The sequence below is a fragment of the Gambusia affinis genome, linkage group LG11 (assembly GCF_019740435.1).
Source record: "Gambusia affinis linkage group LG11, SWU_Gaff_1.0, whole genome shotgun sequence".
Classification (NCBI taxonomy): domain Eukaryota; kingdom Metazoa; phylum Chordata; class Actinopteri; order Cyprinodontiformes; family Poeciliidae; genus Gambusia; species Gambusia affinis.
In genome coordinates, this window is record NC_057878.1 from 12,170,442 (window position 1) to 12,189,453 (window position 19,012).

General features: G+C 36.3%; 2 protein-coding genes across 3 annotated transcripts; both read left to right on the forward strand.

Moving 5' to 3' along the window:
- Nucleotides 1-1,117: 1,117 nt before the first annotated feature.
- On the forward strand, nucleotides 1,118-5,242 carry u2af1 (U2 small nuclear RNA auxiliary factor 1). The gene is made up of 8 exons (XM_044130931.1): nucleotides 1,118-1,239; nucleotides 2,317-2,404; nucleotides 2,797-2,863; nucleotides 3,371-3,420; nucleotides 3,533-3,631; nucleotides 3,765-3,898; nucleotides 4,729-4,821; nucleotides 4,919-5,242. Exons 1-8 carry the CDS (start codon nucleotides 1,196-1,198, stop codon nucleotides 5,055-5,057), a joined length of 714 nt encoding a protein of 237 aa, XP_043986866.1. The 5' UTR covers nucleotides 1,118-1,195; the 3' UTR covers nucleotides 5,058-5,242.
- Nucleotides 5,243-5,391: 149 nt separating this feature from the next.
- cbsb (cystathionine beta-synthase b) lies at nucleotides 5,392-17,392 on the forward strand. 2 transcript variants are annotated; one of them, XM_044130929.1, is made up of 15 exons: nucleotides 5,392-6,819; nucleotides 7,214-7,549; nucleotides 8,605-8,711; nucleotides 11,687-11,821; nucleotides 11,905-11,984; nucleotides 12,063-12,267; nucleotides 13,574-13,665; nucleotides 13,820-13,936; nucleotides 14,018-14,102; nucleotides 14,199-14,304; nucleotides 15,095-15,166; nucleotides 15,244-15,378; nucleotides 15,578-15,686; nucleotides 15,765-15,849; nucleotides 16,571-17,392. In XM_044130929.1, the coding sequence occupies exons 1-15, from the start codon at nucleotides 6,677-6,679 to the stop codon at nucleotides 16,675-16,677; spliced, it is 1,914 nt and encodes a 637-aa protein (XP_043986864.1). In that variant the 5' UTR covers nucleotides 5,392-6,676; the 3' UTR covers nucleotides 16,678-17,392. The 2 variants fall into 2 exon arrangements, with proteins under 2 accessions (XP_043986864.1, XP_043986865.1); XM_044130930.1 differs by lacking the exon at nucleotides 5,392-6,819 and having other exon boundaries at nucleotides 7,531-7,549; nucleotides 11,714-11,821.
- Nucleotides 17,393-19,012: the final 1,620 nt, after the last annotated feature.

The following is a 19,012-nucleotide window of genomic DNA, read 5'->3' on the forward strand; positions in this document are numbered from 1 at the left end:
AAGCTGTAAATGTCAGGCCGCCACCTGAGTATATCTTTATGGATTCCTATATGAATATATGGCTCTTTTTTCCCAGTGAATCATGTAAATACTCACTTTTAAAATTGAAATAAATGTGTATCAGTTTTTTATGTGTTAACATCTATTTATTTTTATTTTCATAGTATTCTCCATTCCTGGAATGTCTATTTTGAGTTGGAACATGTATGCACATCCACTAACTAATCAATCCTGTTCATGTTATTGCTAATGCTCAGCTTAAATGTACATCAGAAATTTGGAAAGCACAATCAATTTAAAGAATAACGTAAAATAAAAATAAAAAAGGATAGAAAAAGCAGTCTATGAACAGGGGTGGTTAATGTATTCAGAAGTTGTTTTCAAGAGTAGCACTACTTCAACATATTCACACTCAAATACAAAGTAAACCATCCAAGAAATTCTTCAAGTGAAAGTAAAAAAAAAAATCCTAAAAGATCTTTTTAATTTCTGAGTAACGGATCATAACATCTGATTTGGTATTTTGAAGTCATGTTAGACAAAAATATAAAGCTGTGTGCAGATTTTGGTATTTTAAAGATGAAAATGAAAATAATAATACAATTACATATAATCATTAATTATATGACAAATTAATGCAGAAGAAGCACTTCTCCAAGTTAACTTTTCATTTTAAAACTTATGAAACTAATACTTACAGTGGGTAATCTGTTTGTAGATCAGAATAAAGTACTTCCAATGACAATAATGTATACTGTAGTTTACAGTGTCCAGAATTGTACTTATATAAAAAATAAATAAATAAACAACTCAAGTAGAATGATATATAATAGTTCAGTAAAAAATACAGCTAAAAGTATTTTTTTTCTTGAAGGTTACGCAAGAAAATTTAACTGTGTAACTAGCTGTTGTTGCCCCTTTCCATAATCAGTAAAAATAGGTAACGGTGGTTGGATTAAAGTAGAAACAACATTGGGTTAAATAAAAAGTACATAGACACATCGAGGTAAACTACAAAATACATCTCACATTATGATTCAATCATTGATATTATCTTTTTCAGTATGCTGTTTCTTTAAATGTCGTTTTGTTGTGAAAATCGAATGTTGACAGTCAACGTGCTTTTATTGTGAAGAAGTCCTGCCGGAAATGTACTAGTCAATGTAGCCTGATTTGAATAGCCAGGCGAGCCAAGATGGCAGAATACCTGGCGTCCATTTTTGGGACAGAAAAAGATAAGTAAGTGATTAATAAGTGCTTGGTTAACTAATATGTATTTTCATCGTCCAAGTTTTTAAAATGAGAATAGCTTTGAATATCAATGCAAAACTCACCCAGTTCTTATTGAAAAGGCGTAGTAATATATTAGCCGTGGCTACTAGCGCTAGCATGCTAAATTTCGTCGCAACGCGACAGTTAGCTTTTGGTCTGAATGAGATGGTAAATGAAAAGTGGTGTTTAGAAATCACAATCTTTTATTGACTAATAAAAATGATTTAATTTAGCATTAAGACTGGTTTTACTCAAGCTACTAGGTCCCGTAGTGCTAACGTCAAGCATTTCTTTGTTTGTAGCAGAAAAAACGTGATGCTCGTGGTTAGCTTTTTATACATTATCGTAACCTCTCACTAACATTCTCTACGCACCTAAAAACTACTAATTGTAATTATCGTCTTTATTTTTGTAAATCAAAAATATTGGTTATTTTTTTCCCGGGTCTTTATAGTAAACATAAAAAATAATAAATCATTAAAATCTTCTTTTGTTGTTGTTAAACTGCCTCAAAGAGCCTCGGAAAGCAAAAAAATGATGGATAAATTAGTAGTTTGTTTTTGAATACAGTGGTTACTTCTATTAAATTGAGTAAAACTAGTATTTACGAAATCAATTTGAGCAGTTAGTCCTCAAAAGTATGAATGGAAACGTAAAATAAGACTAAAATGACCTGTAACTGCAATCGCTGTTGTTTAAAATATGAACCATGTCTGAGCCATTTGTTTCCATATTTGGACACTTATTCCAGAAAAGTACTTCCTATAATGTACTATTGCATAAATGTGCAGTACCTTGTTGTTATACTAATGACCTAAAAATAAGGTAACAGTTATCCTTATAAAATGAAGCAGGTAGATGCATCCATTTTTTTATTTTTTTTTATTTTGTTCTCTCATAATTTAGTGTCTTCATGTTACAAAAATAGCAATTAAACTATATTACAATAAAGTCTTAACTGTATATGTATATTTAATTTGTGTTATCTTCTGTAGAACTCTTGTGTTTTGTTTAACTTTATTGTTTTTGCTTTATTCTTTCCAGAGTCAACTGTTCGTTTTACTTTAAAATTGGTGCCTGCCGACATGGCGACCGCTGCTCCAGATTACACAACAAGCCAACATTTAGCCAGGTAAATGCCTCTTACTGACATTCTTCCACATATACAGCATGAAGTTGAGACACTTGTAACAGAACATACATTTTTCAATGTGAAATACCAGTAATAACGTAACAGTATAGGATCAGATGGTGGCTTGACAACAAAAAAACCCAAAGCTTATAATTTGACAACATTAAATAAAGACCAACTAATGGCCTAAAATCAGCAGTGAGAAAAACTACATGAAGGATGAGGGGAAACTTTTCTATTTTGTTAATTCTGTATTACGATAATAATATTACACAGTTAGATTTTGCTCTGAAAGACATCACTTAAGTAAAAAGCATTTCTTGTAGTTTGATGTTTGGCTTTATGTACGGTATTTAAATGTGATTTTCTTTTTTTGTTTGTTTGTTTTTCAGACAATTGCCCTGCTGAATATTTACAGGAACCCTCAGAACAGCGCTCAGTCTTTGGATGGCTTAACCTGTAAGTAAAAAATTAAAATGCAGTAAAAGTATCTGAGGTTTTTTTGTGTCATCCATCTTTCTGTAAGATATTAAACGACATTAAATGCCCGGGAATTAACAGTACATTTTATTCATGCTGAAAATGTTTGGTGTGAGCCCGTATTTAACTGTAATGTTGTTTTCAGTGAATGCTGGACATTGTGTTTTCTCTCCCAAGGTTTAAAACAGACTCTTAAAATGTAATAATTTTATCTGATTCTGCTTTTAACCAAATTAACCCAAAGCTGGTAAAACTCTGGATTTGAAAGTTGATTTTATTTTTGTAATACAAGTTAAGCTTACAGACATAACAACAAACTGTATCTAGTTTGAAATAATGATGTATTTTGTTCAGCAACAAGTGCTGGTTTGCAAAAATATCACCAGAGGTGATTATTTTCCACATGCGAGAGGTTTTCTGCTCACATGTAGTAAATATAGTTTCAATAATCAATTTTTATTTAGTACTCTCTGTTGAAACAACCAGGTACCGTCAGCGACATGGAGATGCAGGAGCACTATGATGAGTTCTTTGAGGTAACTGGTGACTCATATTCTTTGCAAAGTTTTAGAAACATTTATTAATCATAAACCCATAAACGTAGAGCTCAAAATTTAACTCGTAATTTCTTGTTTCCTGCCACTGCAGGAAGTCTTCACAGAGATGGAAGAAAAATACGGAGAAGTGGAGGAAATGAACGTTTGTGACAACCTTGGGGACCATCTTGTGGGAAATGTTTATGTGAAGGTGAAAATTGTTCTAAAATGAACACGTACTGTTGTCTTTGCACTGCTGTGAAGGTTCATTTGACTCAAACATGTTGTTTTTTTTGTTTGTTGTTTTTTTTTTTTAATTAATATCTCCTTTGATTGTATTATAGTTCCGTAATGAGGAGGATGCTGAGAAGGCTGTAATCGACTTGAACAATCGATGGTTCAACGGGCAGCCGATCCACGCGGAGCTCTCTCCCGTCACAGACTTCAGAGAGGCCTGCTGTCGCCAGTATGAGATGGGGTGAGTCCTGCATGACCCAGCAGAGCCTAAAAACGGGTCTGCAACATTACAGACATCAAAACAATCCTTCTGGTAAGTTAATTTCTTGCATTGGGCCACAACTTGTGCTTCCTGCACCATAAGATTTAGAGGTTTTACAACCTGCCGGCCTAAAATACAAAATTAATTAACATTTTGAAAACTTACCCCCTCACATAATTCATAATGTTAGATTTTGATTATGAAAAAAACATTAACTTCTGGCTAAATAAAATAAAGTAATATCAAATATTCTATAACCAGAAGAGTCTTTATCTTTTCCTTGAAAGTCCTGTGAGTTCACAAAACCAGCATGAAATTTTTTATAGACTACAAATGCAAATGCTCTGTCATCTTTAGCTTCCAGCCTTGCTTGATTAATCAGAAAACAGGCCATAATGAGTCGACCTCACGGTCCTCAATGGTGATGATGCATTGCTCAGGATGGTTGGTCGAACAATTTTAATTCAGCAAAAAGTTGTTCCCAGTGTTAATCCACTTAGAACAACTTTTTGTTCCAAGTTGACTAAACACAAACATTGCTGATTAATTTACATTTCAATCAGCAATGATGAACACAGCTGATTCATCATTTGAATCAGCTGTGTTGGAGCAGGAGCACATCTCTAAGAAACAGGACATCAACATTCAGCAGTGCAGTTAGGTGCTTTGAGTGTTTTTGTGTTTTTGCTTAAATAGTATAACCCCATTTCTACCATCTGTTGTTCTTAGTGTATGTTTTCACTTAATAATATCGCAAAGTTGTTTATTTTTTAGGTGTTCATTTTAAGTGGCCGTCCCTCTCTTTGCAGGGAATGCACTCGTGGAGGTTTCTGTAACTTCATGCATCTGAAACCAATCTCGCGTGAACTCAGGAGAGAGCTCTATGGACGCCGCAGGAAGGGGTGAAAACTTCTCTTCCATATTAAGACACGTTACCTGCCTCTCTGTGAAGTTGTTTTGATTGACGCTTTTTCCTCTGCTTCTTCTTTACACGTGCAGCCGCCACCGGTCTCGGTCCCGATCCAGAGACCGGGACAGAGGCCGCGGAGGAGGTGGTGGTGGAGGAGGAGGAGGAGGAGGAGGCCGTAACCATGAGCGGCGTCGGTCCAGAGACAGAGAGCGTTCAGGACGATTCTGAGCCACAAGCATCGACCACTCAACTCTCCATCCCTGAATCCATCACTGTGTTGTTTTTTTGTTTTTGCTTTTCTTTTTTTTTTTAGTTTGTACCCTGCCTCATTTGGATTTATTACAAGGCAGCAGGTTTTCAAGATTTGTGAAAATACGTTTCACCTCATTAAATTTAAAGTTTGTACTCAAAAAGGACGTGTGCTGACTCATTCATTCTGTAACAAAACACAAGTTTTTGTGTTTTTTGTCTAAGTTCATAATTTGTTGAGAACGTTTGATTGGCTGTGCTCATATTTTTTCTTTTTACTTTGTCCTCTTTTTCTACCCCATGTTTTCCTTCCACACAACTTTCCATTAATATCCCTCCATACAGCACTTTGCGAACAGCCAGATTCTTTATCAATGTCCTTTTTTCCCTCTTTGTAGGTTTCATCGACCGCCTGCTGGACTAATTTTGGGCATAATTGTGTTGACCATAACATTCCTTCTTAAAAATGTGTTTTGGTCTTATTCACTAATCCAATTCTCAAAATTAGCAGAAATAAATCCTTGAGATTTATTGAAATAGTGAATAAATTAATTTTTCAATAATTCAAATATGTTGAGATGCATCTGGAAATGACCAACACCCTGATGTCCAGTTTTGATTTGGAGCGTTTGTATTCAGTGGCTCTGCTTCAGATCACTCGATCAGCCTCACAACTTTATTTGCATTGAGTTGGGATTATTTATCTAAACCACCACATAAACTTTTCTACACACTCGGATGCTTATGGCTGATTCATGTGTGGAAATGATTACACGTCTCATAAATTCAGACATTGTCCTCATTTTATTTGATGTGACTGGTAATCAAAGACATTCAGGTATTTCACTGATCTTGATTTAATCTCACGCTAATCAATTAGTCAAGGACTTATTTTTGCGGGTCCACTTCCCAATTGTTTGGAAACTTTTTAAACACGCTTCAGGTCCATGGCGAATGTCCATCTTCTTATCTGCAGAGACTCCAATTGGCTCTCAGCGCAGTGGTGAAGCGTGGTGGGATTCCAGCCACTGAAATGGACAAATATTTGTTAAAACAATTTTGTAGAGGTTGCTGGTATAACAGCATGATAAACAAACTGCAACTGGGGGAGGGATTATTACAATTCAGTCCAAAATACACAACATTCTCATAAGATGATGATGTTAAACTTGGCAAACATGAACCTTTGTTGTCATATATAAACCTGAAATAAAATACCTTTGGAATTCACAGAAAAATAAAACATAAACTGAAGAAAAACTAAAACTTAGTATTAAAAATGTATTTTCCAAATCTGAGATTATTTATGAGTGGCAAACCAATATTTAATATTCTAAGCTGTAAATTGATTCCAAAAGAGGCATAAATTCAGAAAGATTTGAGATCCTCGAAATCAAAACTATTGTTTGCAAAGTTTTTGCTTCATGGTGCCACATGAGTGGAAATGCTGGAGGGGGGAACAGGGAGTCAGGAGCCCCCTGAATCTAAGCAGCCAAGAGATTTTTACCTCAGTTTCCCACTTTGAGTGAAATCGTCCTGCACAATGCAGCAGTATTCTTTAAAATCTCCTTCTTTAATAGAGGGTGTAAAGTGTTGAAATGCAGAAAACTTGCATTCCCCCCATCAGTGGTTTGGTCCCCTGCATGCAGCCCCCAAGCCCCCCCACACACACAAAGTCTGGGAAGGATCCTCTTTTGTGTGGAGCAGCCTTTGGAAGTGTGTCAGTCGTGCCCAGCCTCCTGTGAGTATCCTCTTTCACTGCTTCACTGGAAAACAAATGATGCAGCAGAATTTACTGAGACTTTATCTAAAACTTGTGCAATTTGGTTGAATTGTGTTCTCCCCGTTTAATTAGATGTTTAAAACCTGTAAGGTTGATGTAGAGAGAAACTACCTGCTTTAAAAACTGGATAAACTGTTCACACCGTCTTCTTTACCTCAAATGCTACATATGTGTATTTTATACAAATATGTATAAAATACACTGCATTAAAGGTGCAGCTTCAAATGCAAAAATAATTCTGATTTACTGACTGTAACATGAAGTTGTTAGTTTAAGATGAGTTTAATTTTGGCCATAAAGTTTAAAGTATGTTCTGTTGCATTTTAAAGTTTAATGCAACGTTCTGCTGCAGGCGAGCCATGCCTTCTGTGTCTGGAAGCAAATGCTTGAAAGATGATCAAACTCCAGGCACAGACGAAAGAAACTTGCTGTATGCAGAGAAGAAGTGTCCCGTGGACGGAGTTGTTGAAATTTCCCCAACTGCGCACAAGTCGTCTGCTCTCAGAGGAGATGACTGCAACGACGATGAGGACAAATCCCACCAAACGTCTGAAGAAAACGGTGCAAAAGAGGAAAAGGCAGAAGAGACGGCTGCTCAGATAAAGTGGATTCGTCCTGATTTACCCAGCAGGTGCACCTGGAGGCTGGGCACACCGATGTCAGAGTCTCCTCACAGCCAACCACCACGGTAAGAGTCACACCAAAACAAAAATAGCCTATTAAAGAGGAGACGATTTGCTTTATTTATTTATTTTTTTTTTAAGGTGTCAGGAATATAAAGGTGTGAGAATAAAGCCACATTCTTGTCTTAAGTTAATATTTTCATGAGAAGAAGACAATGATACAAAACAATACTGATAAATGTGAAATCTGTTGTTTTAGGTGAGGCTCTACAGTCTTGCAACTCCTGTTTGTCCTCATCCCAGCATCCATAAATGAAATATATTAATGGTACACTGTGATGAAAACTGTCAACCTTGTTATTACACCGTGTTCCAAATTATTATGCAAATTGGATTTAAGTGTCATAAAGATTAAATGTTTTCTTGTGCTATTAAATGTATAGATGGTATTGTGTGTCAGGACTCTTTGAATTCCTTTAATTAATTTCAGAGAGCTGGCTTGATTAGTTTGTCTGGTGAGCTCAATTGAAGGAAATAACTTAAGAAGGATGTTCCACATTATTAAGCAGGCCACAGGTTTCAAGCAATATGGGAAAGGGAAAGAATCTCTGCTGTCGAAAATCATCAGATAGTGTAGTGCAGTATGACAAGGTATGAAAACATTAATAGTTCATGAAAACTGAAGTGTTATCATCGTACTGTGAAGAGATTTATGACTGATTCAGAACAAAGATGGGTTTGTACAGATGAAGACATAATGAGGAAGGTTTCTGTTAGACAAATTCATCGGATTAAGAGAGCAGCTGTCAAAATGCCCTTACAAAGCAGCAAACAGTTATTTGAAGCTGCTGGAACCTCAAGGTGGAGGATCCTCCAGAGGCTTGTGGTGCATGAACCTACTATTGGGCCCCTAACCAGAACCTTTGAGGGTTTTTTTTTTAAACTACTGTTCTCATGGGGAGCTTTGTTCAGTAAAATTTGATTTATACTGTAATAGCTCATGACTTGAAAATTCTACTGACCATCATTTGCATTGACCATTTAAGAAAATCTGAGAAAATATCACTTGCATAATAATTTGGAACACGGTGTAGAGTCATTTGTCTTCTGTTCGCTGCAGCATTAAACCTCCAAGAATCCTCCCAAACATCCTGGGACACATTGGATACACACCTCTGGTCCGCCTGAACAAAATCCCAAAGGAGTTTGGGTTAAAGTGTGAAATGTGTGAGTACAACATGACACAATCGCATAGGAGTCAGATCAGCTTTTAGAAAGGGTTTTGAGGCCCACTAAATATTGGGAGGACGGCAGAGATGTCATTGGATCCACATGCAACCTGAAACTTTTACCACCACAAAACAAATGAGTAATCCAATAAAATCTAAATACCTTAGAGTCTATTTAAGTTTATGGAGATAACTGAGTGGGAAATGCTCCATTTCACAGCAAAAGACAAATTTCTTCACCAACCTTTTGAGAAACGCCACTTAGTGTACCTGTGTGACTTTCAGAGAGTCACTTCGAAGTTGAAACAATACATGAAGATGCTTTTGGAGTTGCTGACAACACAGTCATCCTGTTAGCTTCCTGCTTACCTCTTACACATCGAGTATCACTCGTATCATGGCCTTAAACTGGGTGCTGGTACTGTAGGGGTTTTGTTTAAGGATGTGGTGAGGTCCAATGGAGAGAAAGGTGAAAATGAAAGGCTCTTTGTTTCTTGGGCCAATAGAGGAAAAACATACCCACAAACTAAACGCAACGTGAAACCTGAAAACATTCAGGATGCTTGGTAGAGAATCTTCTCTGCTGCCTCACAATTTGCCAAAAAATAGAAGATTTTATATCACTGTGCAAAAATTTTCACCCCTCCTTGAACTTTACAAACAAAATCTTCATTGAGGATTTTATGTGATAAACCAACACACAATACCTTAAAAATGTGAAAAGGAAATAAACGATACAAGTTTTTCCGGTTTTTAGTGAATAAAAACCTAAAAGGTTGGGTGTGCATTCCAACCCACACTCCTTATAACACCTAGATATAATCCAAAGCCTTCAGAGGTTATCTCGCAAGCAAAAAGAGGCCATCTGAGTGCAATTTAATCTTATCTGTGAAGGTTTGATAAGTGATCAAACAGCATGTTGAAGACCACTAAAGAGACCCATGGTAAGTCTGGAGCAGCTGCAGAAATCCGTGGCTCAGGTGGGATCACTAATACATATTTAGCTCAGAAACTCTTGGATGTAGGTGCTCTGTACCAAACCTTTTGGCCTTTTTGGTCCCTAAAGACTTAAAGCTGTAGTTGTAATGAGAAGTGGGTCTACAAAGAACTAAATACAGATGGATGGCACAATTTAAACTAAAAAAAAGATAAACCATGTAGCTTTTCATTACATTTCAGACCTATGTGCTGCGTTAATCCTATCTATGAGATAGAATACTGTGTGACATATGTGGTGCAAGAGCTTTACGTTAAACCTCCTAAGAAATACTTGTTTGCTGCCTTTGGGACCAATTAAAATAAATCTCCTTTCCTTACAACCAGCTGCTGATATTTTTAATGAAATTCATGAAACAACTCAACTGGTGAGAGAGAACTGTTAGACATGAAGCTGTATTTTTCTGTATGAAGATTGAATCAGAGCTTATCTCATCCGTCATATACTAGTCATAATGACATTGTTGGGTCATCATTATATTAACTGTGATGAATTTCCAAATTATTCACCAAGAATTAATTTATCTGAGGCCTGAGCTGCTCGGGCGGCACTCAAAAGCTCTTGAGATTCAAGTAGATTCTCACAGAGTTTGTTTGCACATTAACAAAAGTTGTAGTTTTCAGACTTGCTCGCCCGCCTGCATGCATTCTGCAGCTTAAATGTAATCATGTGAGCTGAGAGCCCCGGCAACACCTAACCCAGAATAAAAACCCTCCTCCAAAAGAAGACCACCAGAAAACGAACAGAACAATACAGGCATTATCTGCTTTCCGTCCCTTTACAATGCTTCTTTGACTGAACTGAATGGCTGCAGAGCAATTATATACACATGCACTGGATGCTTCGCTGCATCTGACCCCGAATTTGTGCATGTCACGAAGATTGCAGTTGGCTGGTGCATGCAGCGGTTTGAGGGACGCATTGAGCGTGATATTTACCAAATGGAGATGTCCTGCCGGGTTATCTGTTGGCCTTTGTTGATGCCACAACCAAACTTCAAGTGAAAAATTTAGATTTGAAGATTAAGCTGTTCTTTTATTAGCTCTCTCTGCTTTGATGCCTGGAGCCTTGGGGAGGAAACTAAAAGAAACGAAATTAAATGTTTAGCTAAAACAAAAGAAAATGTACATCTCTGGAAAAAAATAAGAGACCACTTAAAATGATCAGTTTCTCTGATTTAACTTTTTTTATAGGTTGAGTAAAATGAACATTGTTCTTTTATTCTATGAAGTACTGGCTTTCAGACCTCAAATAATGTAAAGAAAACAAGTTAATATTCATTTAGAAACAACAATACTTATTAGGTGGAAAAACCAATGAGTGCAGTGGGCCCTTCATTTTTTTTCCAGAGCTGTGTAAATAAAACAAGGAGATAAGGATGCCCCATCTTTACAAATCTTATTAAGGTGTTTCAATTCAAAAGACATTCATTAAGGGAAAGTTTTGAAAAAGTAAAAATCTTAGCAACTTTTCCAAGTGGGATTTATTTGGGTCAGTAAGGCAAGGCAGTTTATTTGCATAGCAACTTATTACACAGATTACAGAAAAAAAGACAGGGAATGGGAGTAATATACATTAAAAACACATAAAACCACAAAATACACATTAAATACATTAAAAGAATAGTATCGCAAATTTTATTTTTTAATCTGTTTCTTATTAAAAGGTTAATCAAAATCCATGGTTTTATGTTACCCCTTCTCTTAATTCTTTTAAAACTGTAATTGTTCATACAGCTTTATTTCAATGCCTCCTAAAAAATAAAAACATTTTATTTTCACCTTTAAAAAGAAAATTTTTAGTTCTCTTGTTGAGAACAACGTTGAAGCACTGCGGATTTCTGCTATGTCTTAGTAATGAGGAAATCACAGCGTTGACGCATCAGTTTCACAATCCGACGTCTTTAATATTTGGGATAAAAAAAAGTGAAAATGACAGAATGTTTCACATTATTATTTTTATGTCTCCTGGTTTAGTTGCCAAGTGTGAGTTTTTCAACGCAGGAGGCAGCATTAAAGACAGAATCACTATGCGGATGGTAGAGGACGCCGAGGAAGCCGGGATCCTCAAACCAGGGGACACGATCATTGAGCCCACCTCCGGTAACACAGGTACGTCCGGCTAAACAAATCCTTTACCTAACTGGGATTTTAACACTTGACGTGCGTCAGCCACCAGTTCTGTCTACTTCTAGGAATCGGACTTGCTCTCATAGCGGCTGTGAAAGGCTACCGCTGCATCATTGCGATGCCTGAGAAGATGAGTATGGAGAAAGTAAGTGTTTCCTGCATTAAGTTATTCGTAAGCAGACTGTCGCTCAGCGCATGCAGCTGATCTTCCCCTGTGTTGCAGGTAGATGTGCTGAAGGCTCTCGGGGCAGAAATTGTTCGCACTCCTTCATCTGCAGCTTTTGACTCGCCGGAGTCTCACATACGGACAGCTTGGAGACTAAAGAGTGAGATTCCCAACTCGCACATCCTGGACCAGTATCGTAATGCCAGCAACCCCCTGGCTCACTACGATACAACAGCTGAGGAAATACTGGAGCAGTGTGAAGGTTTGTTTTTCTTTTATTTTGAAATATGTTTATTGTGAAACGTGCACATGTCAGTGTAACATTTAACGACTTTATTTGCCCAGTCCATTTCAGAATAGATGCAGCAGACACACAACTGAAATGATCTTTTTAGGTCTTACAAAGTTACATGTTCAGGGTTCAAATACTTTTGTGGGATCTTATCAGAAAGTAAGTCAAACCTACTATTGTTTTTTTACGTATTCCCCTAAGTTTATATCTATATAGATATATATATTCTAATTATGTTTTGCTTCACAGCTGAAAGCCTGAGAAGAGTATGCTTCTACCAGCTTTTCACTTTTTCTAACTAAGACTTCAGCTCATACTTTTTTGCAGAATTGAAAAAAGCATCTAAAAGACTAAACGTTTTTGTGTCGTTGCATTGCTAGTTTTAAAAATTAATAAGTAGTCCTGTGTTTAGAAACTATGTCCAGAAATTTTATGATCCATTTCATTAAATTTGAATCTACTCTTCTCCAGTTAAACTCATAAATGAGATTTTGATAAATTAAGAAAATATAACTACCGGTAATTTGTTGTAGCTTAAGCAAGCCAGTTTTAATAAGTTTAAAAATTTTATGCATTTCCTGAACTTGAATATTTTCTTATACTGAAATTTAATTGTTGAATTCACTCTTATAGATAACAAATCTAACTAGAAAAATGTGTATTTCCTGTGAAAATGCAGTGTGAATGCTGTATGTTTCATATTTTTAGTGAAAATTGAAGAAGCATTCGAGGTCAACTGCAGAAGACTTTCAGAAATGTAAGAAACAGGCAGAAGCAGCTGAATAAAGAAAAAGCCTGCAAAACGCAAATAAAAACTGTAAAAGAGGAGTGAAAACTTACAGTCAATGCAAAAATCCCACCAGCAATTAATAAGCTAAAATTAGCTAAAAAAAAACCTGAAGCTAGCTTTAGCGTAGTCAAAATGCTAGACAAAATGCTAGCCTAGGTGAAAGCTAGCATGTTGACCTGCACAGTAACATCCTCCATGCAGTGTGAAAAACCTATGTGAAAGCTAAAATTAGCTAAAAAGGTAAAACAAGCTAAAATAATAATGATAGCATCAAGACTAGTACTAGCATGTTGCCCTACAGTTCCTCCATGCAGTGTGAAAAGAACAGAAGAAAAGAAGGACTAGCTTTTAAACAAGCTAACAAGCTAGCACCAAATATAAATCACAGATTAACAAAAATTCCTAACCCTGCAGATTTTTTTTACATGAAAACATGTTTTTAAGTGACAGGTAATTACTTGGAGAGAAATGTGATATTCCTTTCAGGTAAACTGGACATGGTTGTAGCTGGAGCAGGGACCGGTGGTACGCTCACAGGTATAGCTCGAAAGCTGAAGGAGAAGTGCCCCAATGTCAAGGCAAGATCTACCTTAAACCCACACAAACCCACTCAATAATGATTTACCAATGAACGCTGCTTTGATTTTATCATTGTTAACCACAAATAATAAAAAAGATTTCCTAGGAAACACACTTTTACAAGTCTGTAAGAGCTTCCTTTGTAATTTGCAGATAATCGGTGTTGATCCTGAGGGCTCTATGCTGGTTCACTCAGATGAGCATCAAAGTGCCCATTTCGAGGTTGAGGGCATTGGATATGACTTCATCCCCATGGTGTTGGACAGATCCGTGAGTGCTGGTGTGAATTTGGAAATTTAATTTGTTTTCAGCTAAAATACAACTTCATTTTTCTCTTCATCAAACCTCCAGCTTGTCCACCAGTGGTACAAAGCCAGTGATAAGGAAACATTTAACATGGCACGCAAACTAATAAGAGAGGAAGGCCTCCTCTGTGGTGAGTTCTGACCACTGTTCAGCTTAGCATGCTAGTTTTTTTTTAAAGACTTTTTGTGTTGCTTTGCATTAATAGTTAAATTTGTTGATGATGCAGGTGGGAGTTCTGGCTCAGCGATGGCGGCAGCAGTGAAAATGGCTCGGCAGCTGGAGGAGGGACAGCGCTGCGTGGTCATCCTGCCAGACTCGGTTCGCAACTACATGTAAGAGAATAAACAATGTTATAATAGCCAAGACTCTAAAATAGGACTTCTATTATCATCTCCCACAGTCTGTTAAACCGGAGATAAAGTGAATATTAATTCACATCTGTATTTTTAAAGTTCTAATTGTTTATTTTTAGAGTGGTTTTGTGTCAAGAATATATCTAAACAGTTTAAATCTGATTCTGGTTTTGAAGTTTCTCAGTTTGTTTTCAATCTTCAAACTCTCACAGTATTTGACACAGATGGGAAAAAGTAATGAGCAAGGAAGCCTTTATTGGTTGCAATTTTTGCCACTAGATGTCACTAAAGGTTTTGTTTGCATTCATAGCTAAGAATTGATGCTCAACATTTTGGTATTTCCCATCATTTTGGGGACGGCTTTCACTAATTGATCCCTTTCTTGTAAAGCTTTACAATGTAAGAGAACAGTTCAGAGTTTAAGTTAAATATGAGTTTGTTTAGTCATGATGACTCTGTCCTTTTTCTTTTAAATTACAATAAACACCTTAATATTTAACTGGTCCATTGACGCTGTACTTATTGCAAAAATGTGTACTACTAATAAGAAAGAAAATACATTTTGCATGTTAAGGTGGTAATTTACTATTTATTGTAAGGCACAAATTAGTAAAGTAGAATAAAAAAAAGATGATGAAAGGTTTTGTGGGATAACCTGGATCATGATGATAAATGTGGTTCAATCTACTGTCCGGTAAATACTAAACTTGTAGTTTATTAGCTCGAGAATGGGGGAAAAAAAAAACTACCTGCAGGATTTAATCTCTAGGTCGAAGTTCCTGTGCGATCAGTGGATGTGTGAGAAAGGTTTCCTGGAGAGTCCGAATGAGATCAAGCCCTGGTAAGAGTGAAAAAACAAAATCTCTCCCGTTTGGTTGCAATGGGACAGCTGGATGTTTAAATATATTTCTGTTGAAGGTGGTGGAACGTGACAGTCCACAGTTTACACCTTTCCACTCCGCTCACCTTTGCTCCTTCACTGCCCTGCCAAAAAGTCATCAAGATCCTGAAAGAGAAGGCTTTTGACCAGGCTCCAGTCGTCAGTGAATCTGGGTATGTTGCATAGATTTTATTTGACTGGAATTATTTTATCAAATTGTATTAAATCCTAGGGTATTTCATCGTTTAATAGCACAGAGGACATTAGAATCAAGTTGTGTCTTTTATGAAACTGTCTCCAACTTGATTCGTCTTTTCAAAGAAAGAAAAAAGTATTTTATTTGAGTATTTCTTGATTCATGTGGTTCTGCAGTGAGATCATGGGCATGGTCACTCTGGGAACCATTCTTTCCAGTGTGCAGGATGGAAAAGTCAAACTATCGGATCCAGTCAGCATGGTGCTCTTCAAGGACTTCAGACAGGTCAGACTGGTGGTGGAGACACTGAATCCTCTAGATCATGGACGGCTAACATGTTTATTATAACATGTTTGCTTTTAGGTGCGCCTGACGGACGACCTGGGGAAGTTATCCTGCATCCTCAAAACTCAAAACTTTGCCCTGGTGGTGGATGATCAGACCCAGCGTAAGAATATTTTTAGTTGTTTCATCTTCACAATGGCATAAAACAAACCAGCATGTTTGAAAGCTTAAGTTCTCTACGTTGTGTCCACTTACTGGCACGACTACGGTATGTTTTCTACATAATTCTACAAATACTACACCTTTGCAACTTTGTGGAAAAAAAATTCATTCAAAATTAGACTTTTTGTGTGTTTAAAATCCACTATTGCCTATAACTGGAAATGCTTGGGAATAGATGAATATTTTTGATTATTTGACCATCTGTCATCATTTTAATCTGTTTAAATAGATTTTAAAGTAAAATCTAATTTGCTTGAGGTCAGTAAAAGCATTAGGTTGAAAGTAGCACTATAATCTGACCAACATGTTTCCATTTGACTGATGTAAAACAGAATCGAAACTTGAATTTCAGAGAGGCAGTTATTGGGAGGCTATCAAGGATTTTTCACTTGACATTAAAAAACAGGATAAAAACTGTTTGTTTTTTTCTTTTAATGAATTCTCCTCTCACGTTGTTTTCTGTAAAATCCTTTGATGGTTGCTTGCCTCATTTCCTGTCAAAAACAACGTCCTTCGTTGAACGAAAATAATTTGAACTTTTTAAATTTAAAACTGCCAGGTGTATGAATAATTTTTGGCCTACCTGTACATCACATCTTAATGTTTCACTGAAAGAGATTTTATGAGGGAAGTTTGCTTATCAGTGAGACGTTTCTGTGCAGACGATGCGGCGGGTTCAGTTTGTCCGAGGCGGAACGGGTTTGGCGTTGTGACGGCGATCGACCTCCTGAACTTCATCACCACACATGAGGGACAGGATCACCCATAATCCTCGTGTTCGCCCTCACGCAGGCAGGCAGCGAGTTGTTTGGAGGATTTCACCTCCTTAGTTAGGTTGTTTAAAAAGAAAGCCAGCTCAATAAAATGAAAATATTGTGAGGAATTATGCTTCATTTAGTCATTTTGTTTTGTTTTTCAACATTGCAGTAGATGTAAATACCTTAAAAACATTCAATGGTTAGAATATGATTAAGACAACTTTCTGCACTTCAGTTTTATGTTACTTTTATGAAAAGTTTGTAGAAAAATTGCTGATGAAAATTTATAGTGTGATTTGTTTTATATAGTTTAGGTATACACAGATTATTTAAAGTATTTACATGAGCTAAGGAGTTGATGTTATTTCTGTCGGGATCAGTTAAGGGATTTGCAGGGGTCAAATCTTGTAATATGTAAAACATTAATGATACAGTAGACACTCTTCAACTTTTTTTCATCATTAATTAACAATGATTAGGGTGTTTAAATAGATATTGTACCGTTCCTTCCCGTTTTGTTGCAATATTTGTATTCCTTTTACTCTATTTGCCTCGGTAATGTTTAAGTTGTTTTTTCTTGATGGATGTAATGTCGCCATCTGGTGGTAAAACTTTAGCAAAGAGAATAACGGAAGTGTTTGAGTGTGAAATGTATTGCTTCACTTTTAAGCTATTTTTTTGCGCGAATTTGTTATTTTTCAGTTGAATTAAGTATAGTCAAAAAATAAACACAAAAAAATAAAGACTGGGTTTGTTTCTGACTTGTTCTTGAATTTCTTTGGACCATGACAGCATGTGTTGCTTTGAGTTATTTTAACCTACAGGTAATGTATGTTGGAAGCAAGCTTTGTCAAGTGAACAGCACACGGTGGATGAAAAATTAGGTTTTTAAAATTGATCATACGTTCACGAATCCCGAAACAGGATGGAGTGTCTATTTGAACCACAAGAGGGCAGCATCGTCACACCAAAGAGAAACGGACAGCAGAAACGGACAAATCTGAGTGATATTTAAAAAACTCACATCTCCTTGTATGAACCGAGCCCTGCACTTCAGGCATATTTAATGCAATTCAGTCAGCAGCTGTTTTTCATTTTTTTCGTCAAATTACTGCTGAAAGCCTTTCTGCGATTCAATGTGAGTCTGGGAGAGAAAAGTGGTTCAAAAAATTTTATTTAAATAATCTCATTTCATTTTACAAATATGAAAAGCTTTGAAGAGACCCTTGGGAGAGAAACACATAATGCCTCACCATAATCCATTTAAAATGCATCATGCCCAAGTCCTATTAATTGATGAGATTTTATTGTAATTGTAGTCTTATTGTTTCACATTCAATCATCTCTTTGTTTTTCTATTTTTCTTTTGTATTTTTTTGCATAACTAAACTGCAAGCTTCCTGAATCAACTTTATTCATGACAATCAGACAATAAAGGCAGTTCTTCTTCATGGGTATTTGAGCATAATAATTTTGTTTTTTAAAAGTACATTTTGAGAGTAAGAAACTGCTTGCCTTGACTTTTTCTATCCATTTCCATCCAATGATAATTCAGACAAAAGGTTACTCTTTTTTTAAAAAAAAGCTAATTTCCTAACTTCCTGCAGCCCCTAGCTGTGCTACAGTGCTAATGCTGACTTGTTAATGAACATAAACAGCTAATAGAGGTTTGCTTTTAAGTAACCAGCAGAACCCATTATAATTAAAGAAATTAAAACAGTAAATGCAATGTTGTGAAGAAAAAGTAAAAGTCTGCCAACATGAAGTTGACAAAATTATCTTCAATTCTTCTTATTTGCTTTTTTCCCTCAAGGCCAGAGGAAAAACTAAGTCACTGACATCCGTTGTTCTGTGAAATGTTACGAAACGGTTCTTCAAACTTCGGTACTCGGTGATAAACCTTCCTGGAAGTGGCCGGCCTCCCAAGATTGCTCCATAACTGCATCAGTGACAGAAAGCCTCAGTAAGTCAAGGTTAGTGTTCATGATTTAACTATTACAGTCATATTCAGCAAATTAGAATATATCTGATGAGTCTCATTTGTGCCTTTTGAAAACAACAACCTTTAAACAGATCTTAAACCTTTTCATTCTGGTTTTAAAAATGGTTTTATTTATTGGTTTGACGTAATATTCTAATTTTAAAAATATTTTTTTATGAACTGTAAGTGGAAAATCATTATAATTAAGATCACTAAAACTGTGTGTATATGATATGCTACTGATCGCTAACAGCTACTGATTGCTAATAGCTACTGATCGCTAACAGCTACTGATTGCTAATAGCTACTGATTGCTAATAGCTACTGATCGCTAACAGCTACTGATTGCTAATAGCTACTGATCG

Bases quoted from the DNA above. Each gene is read 5' to 3' on its own strand.
- cbsb (XM_044130929.1), top strand. From the start codon at position 6,677: ATGCAGAAAACTTGCATTCCCCCCATCAGTGGTTTGGTCCCCTGCATG. The intron at 11,985-12,062 runs GTAAGTGTTTCC...CCTGTGTTGCAG, and splicing joins AGAAGATGAGTATGGAGAAA to GTAGATGTGCTGAAGGCTCT. The intron at 14,305-15,094 runs GTAAGAGAATAA...TTTAATCTCTAG, and splicing joins GACTCGGTTCGCAACTACAT to GTCGAAGTTCCTGTGCGATC.
- u2af1 (XM_044130931.1), top strand. From the start codon at position 1,196: ATGGCAGAATACCTGGCGTCCATTTTTGGGACAGAAAAAGATAA. The intron at 3,632-3,764 runs GTGAAAATTGTT...ATTGTATTATAG, and splicing joins TGGGAAATGTTTATGTGAAG to TTCCGTAATGAGGAGGATGC. The intron at 3,899-4,728 runs GTGAGTCCTGCA...CTCTCTTTGCAG, and splicing joins TGTCGCCAGTATGAGATGGG to GGAATGCACTCGTGGAGGTT.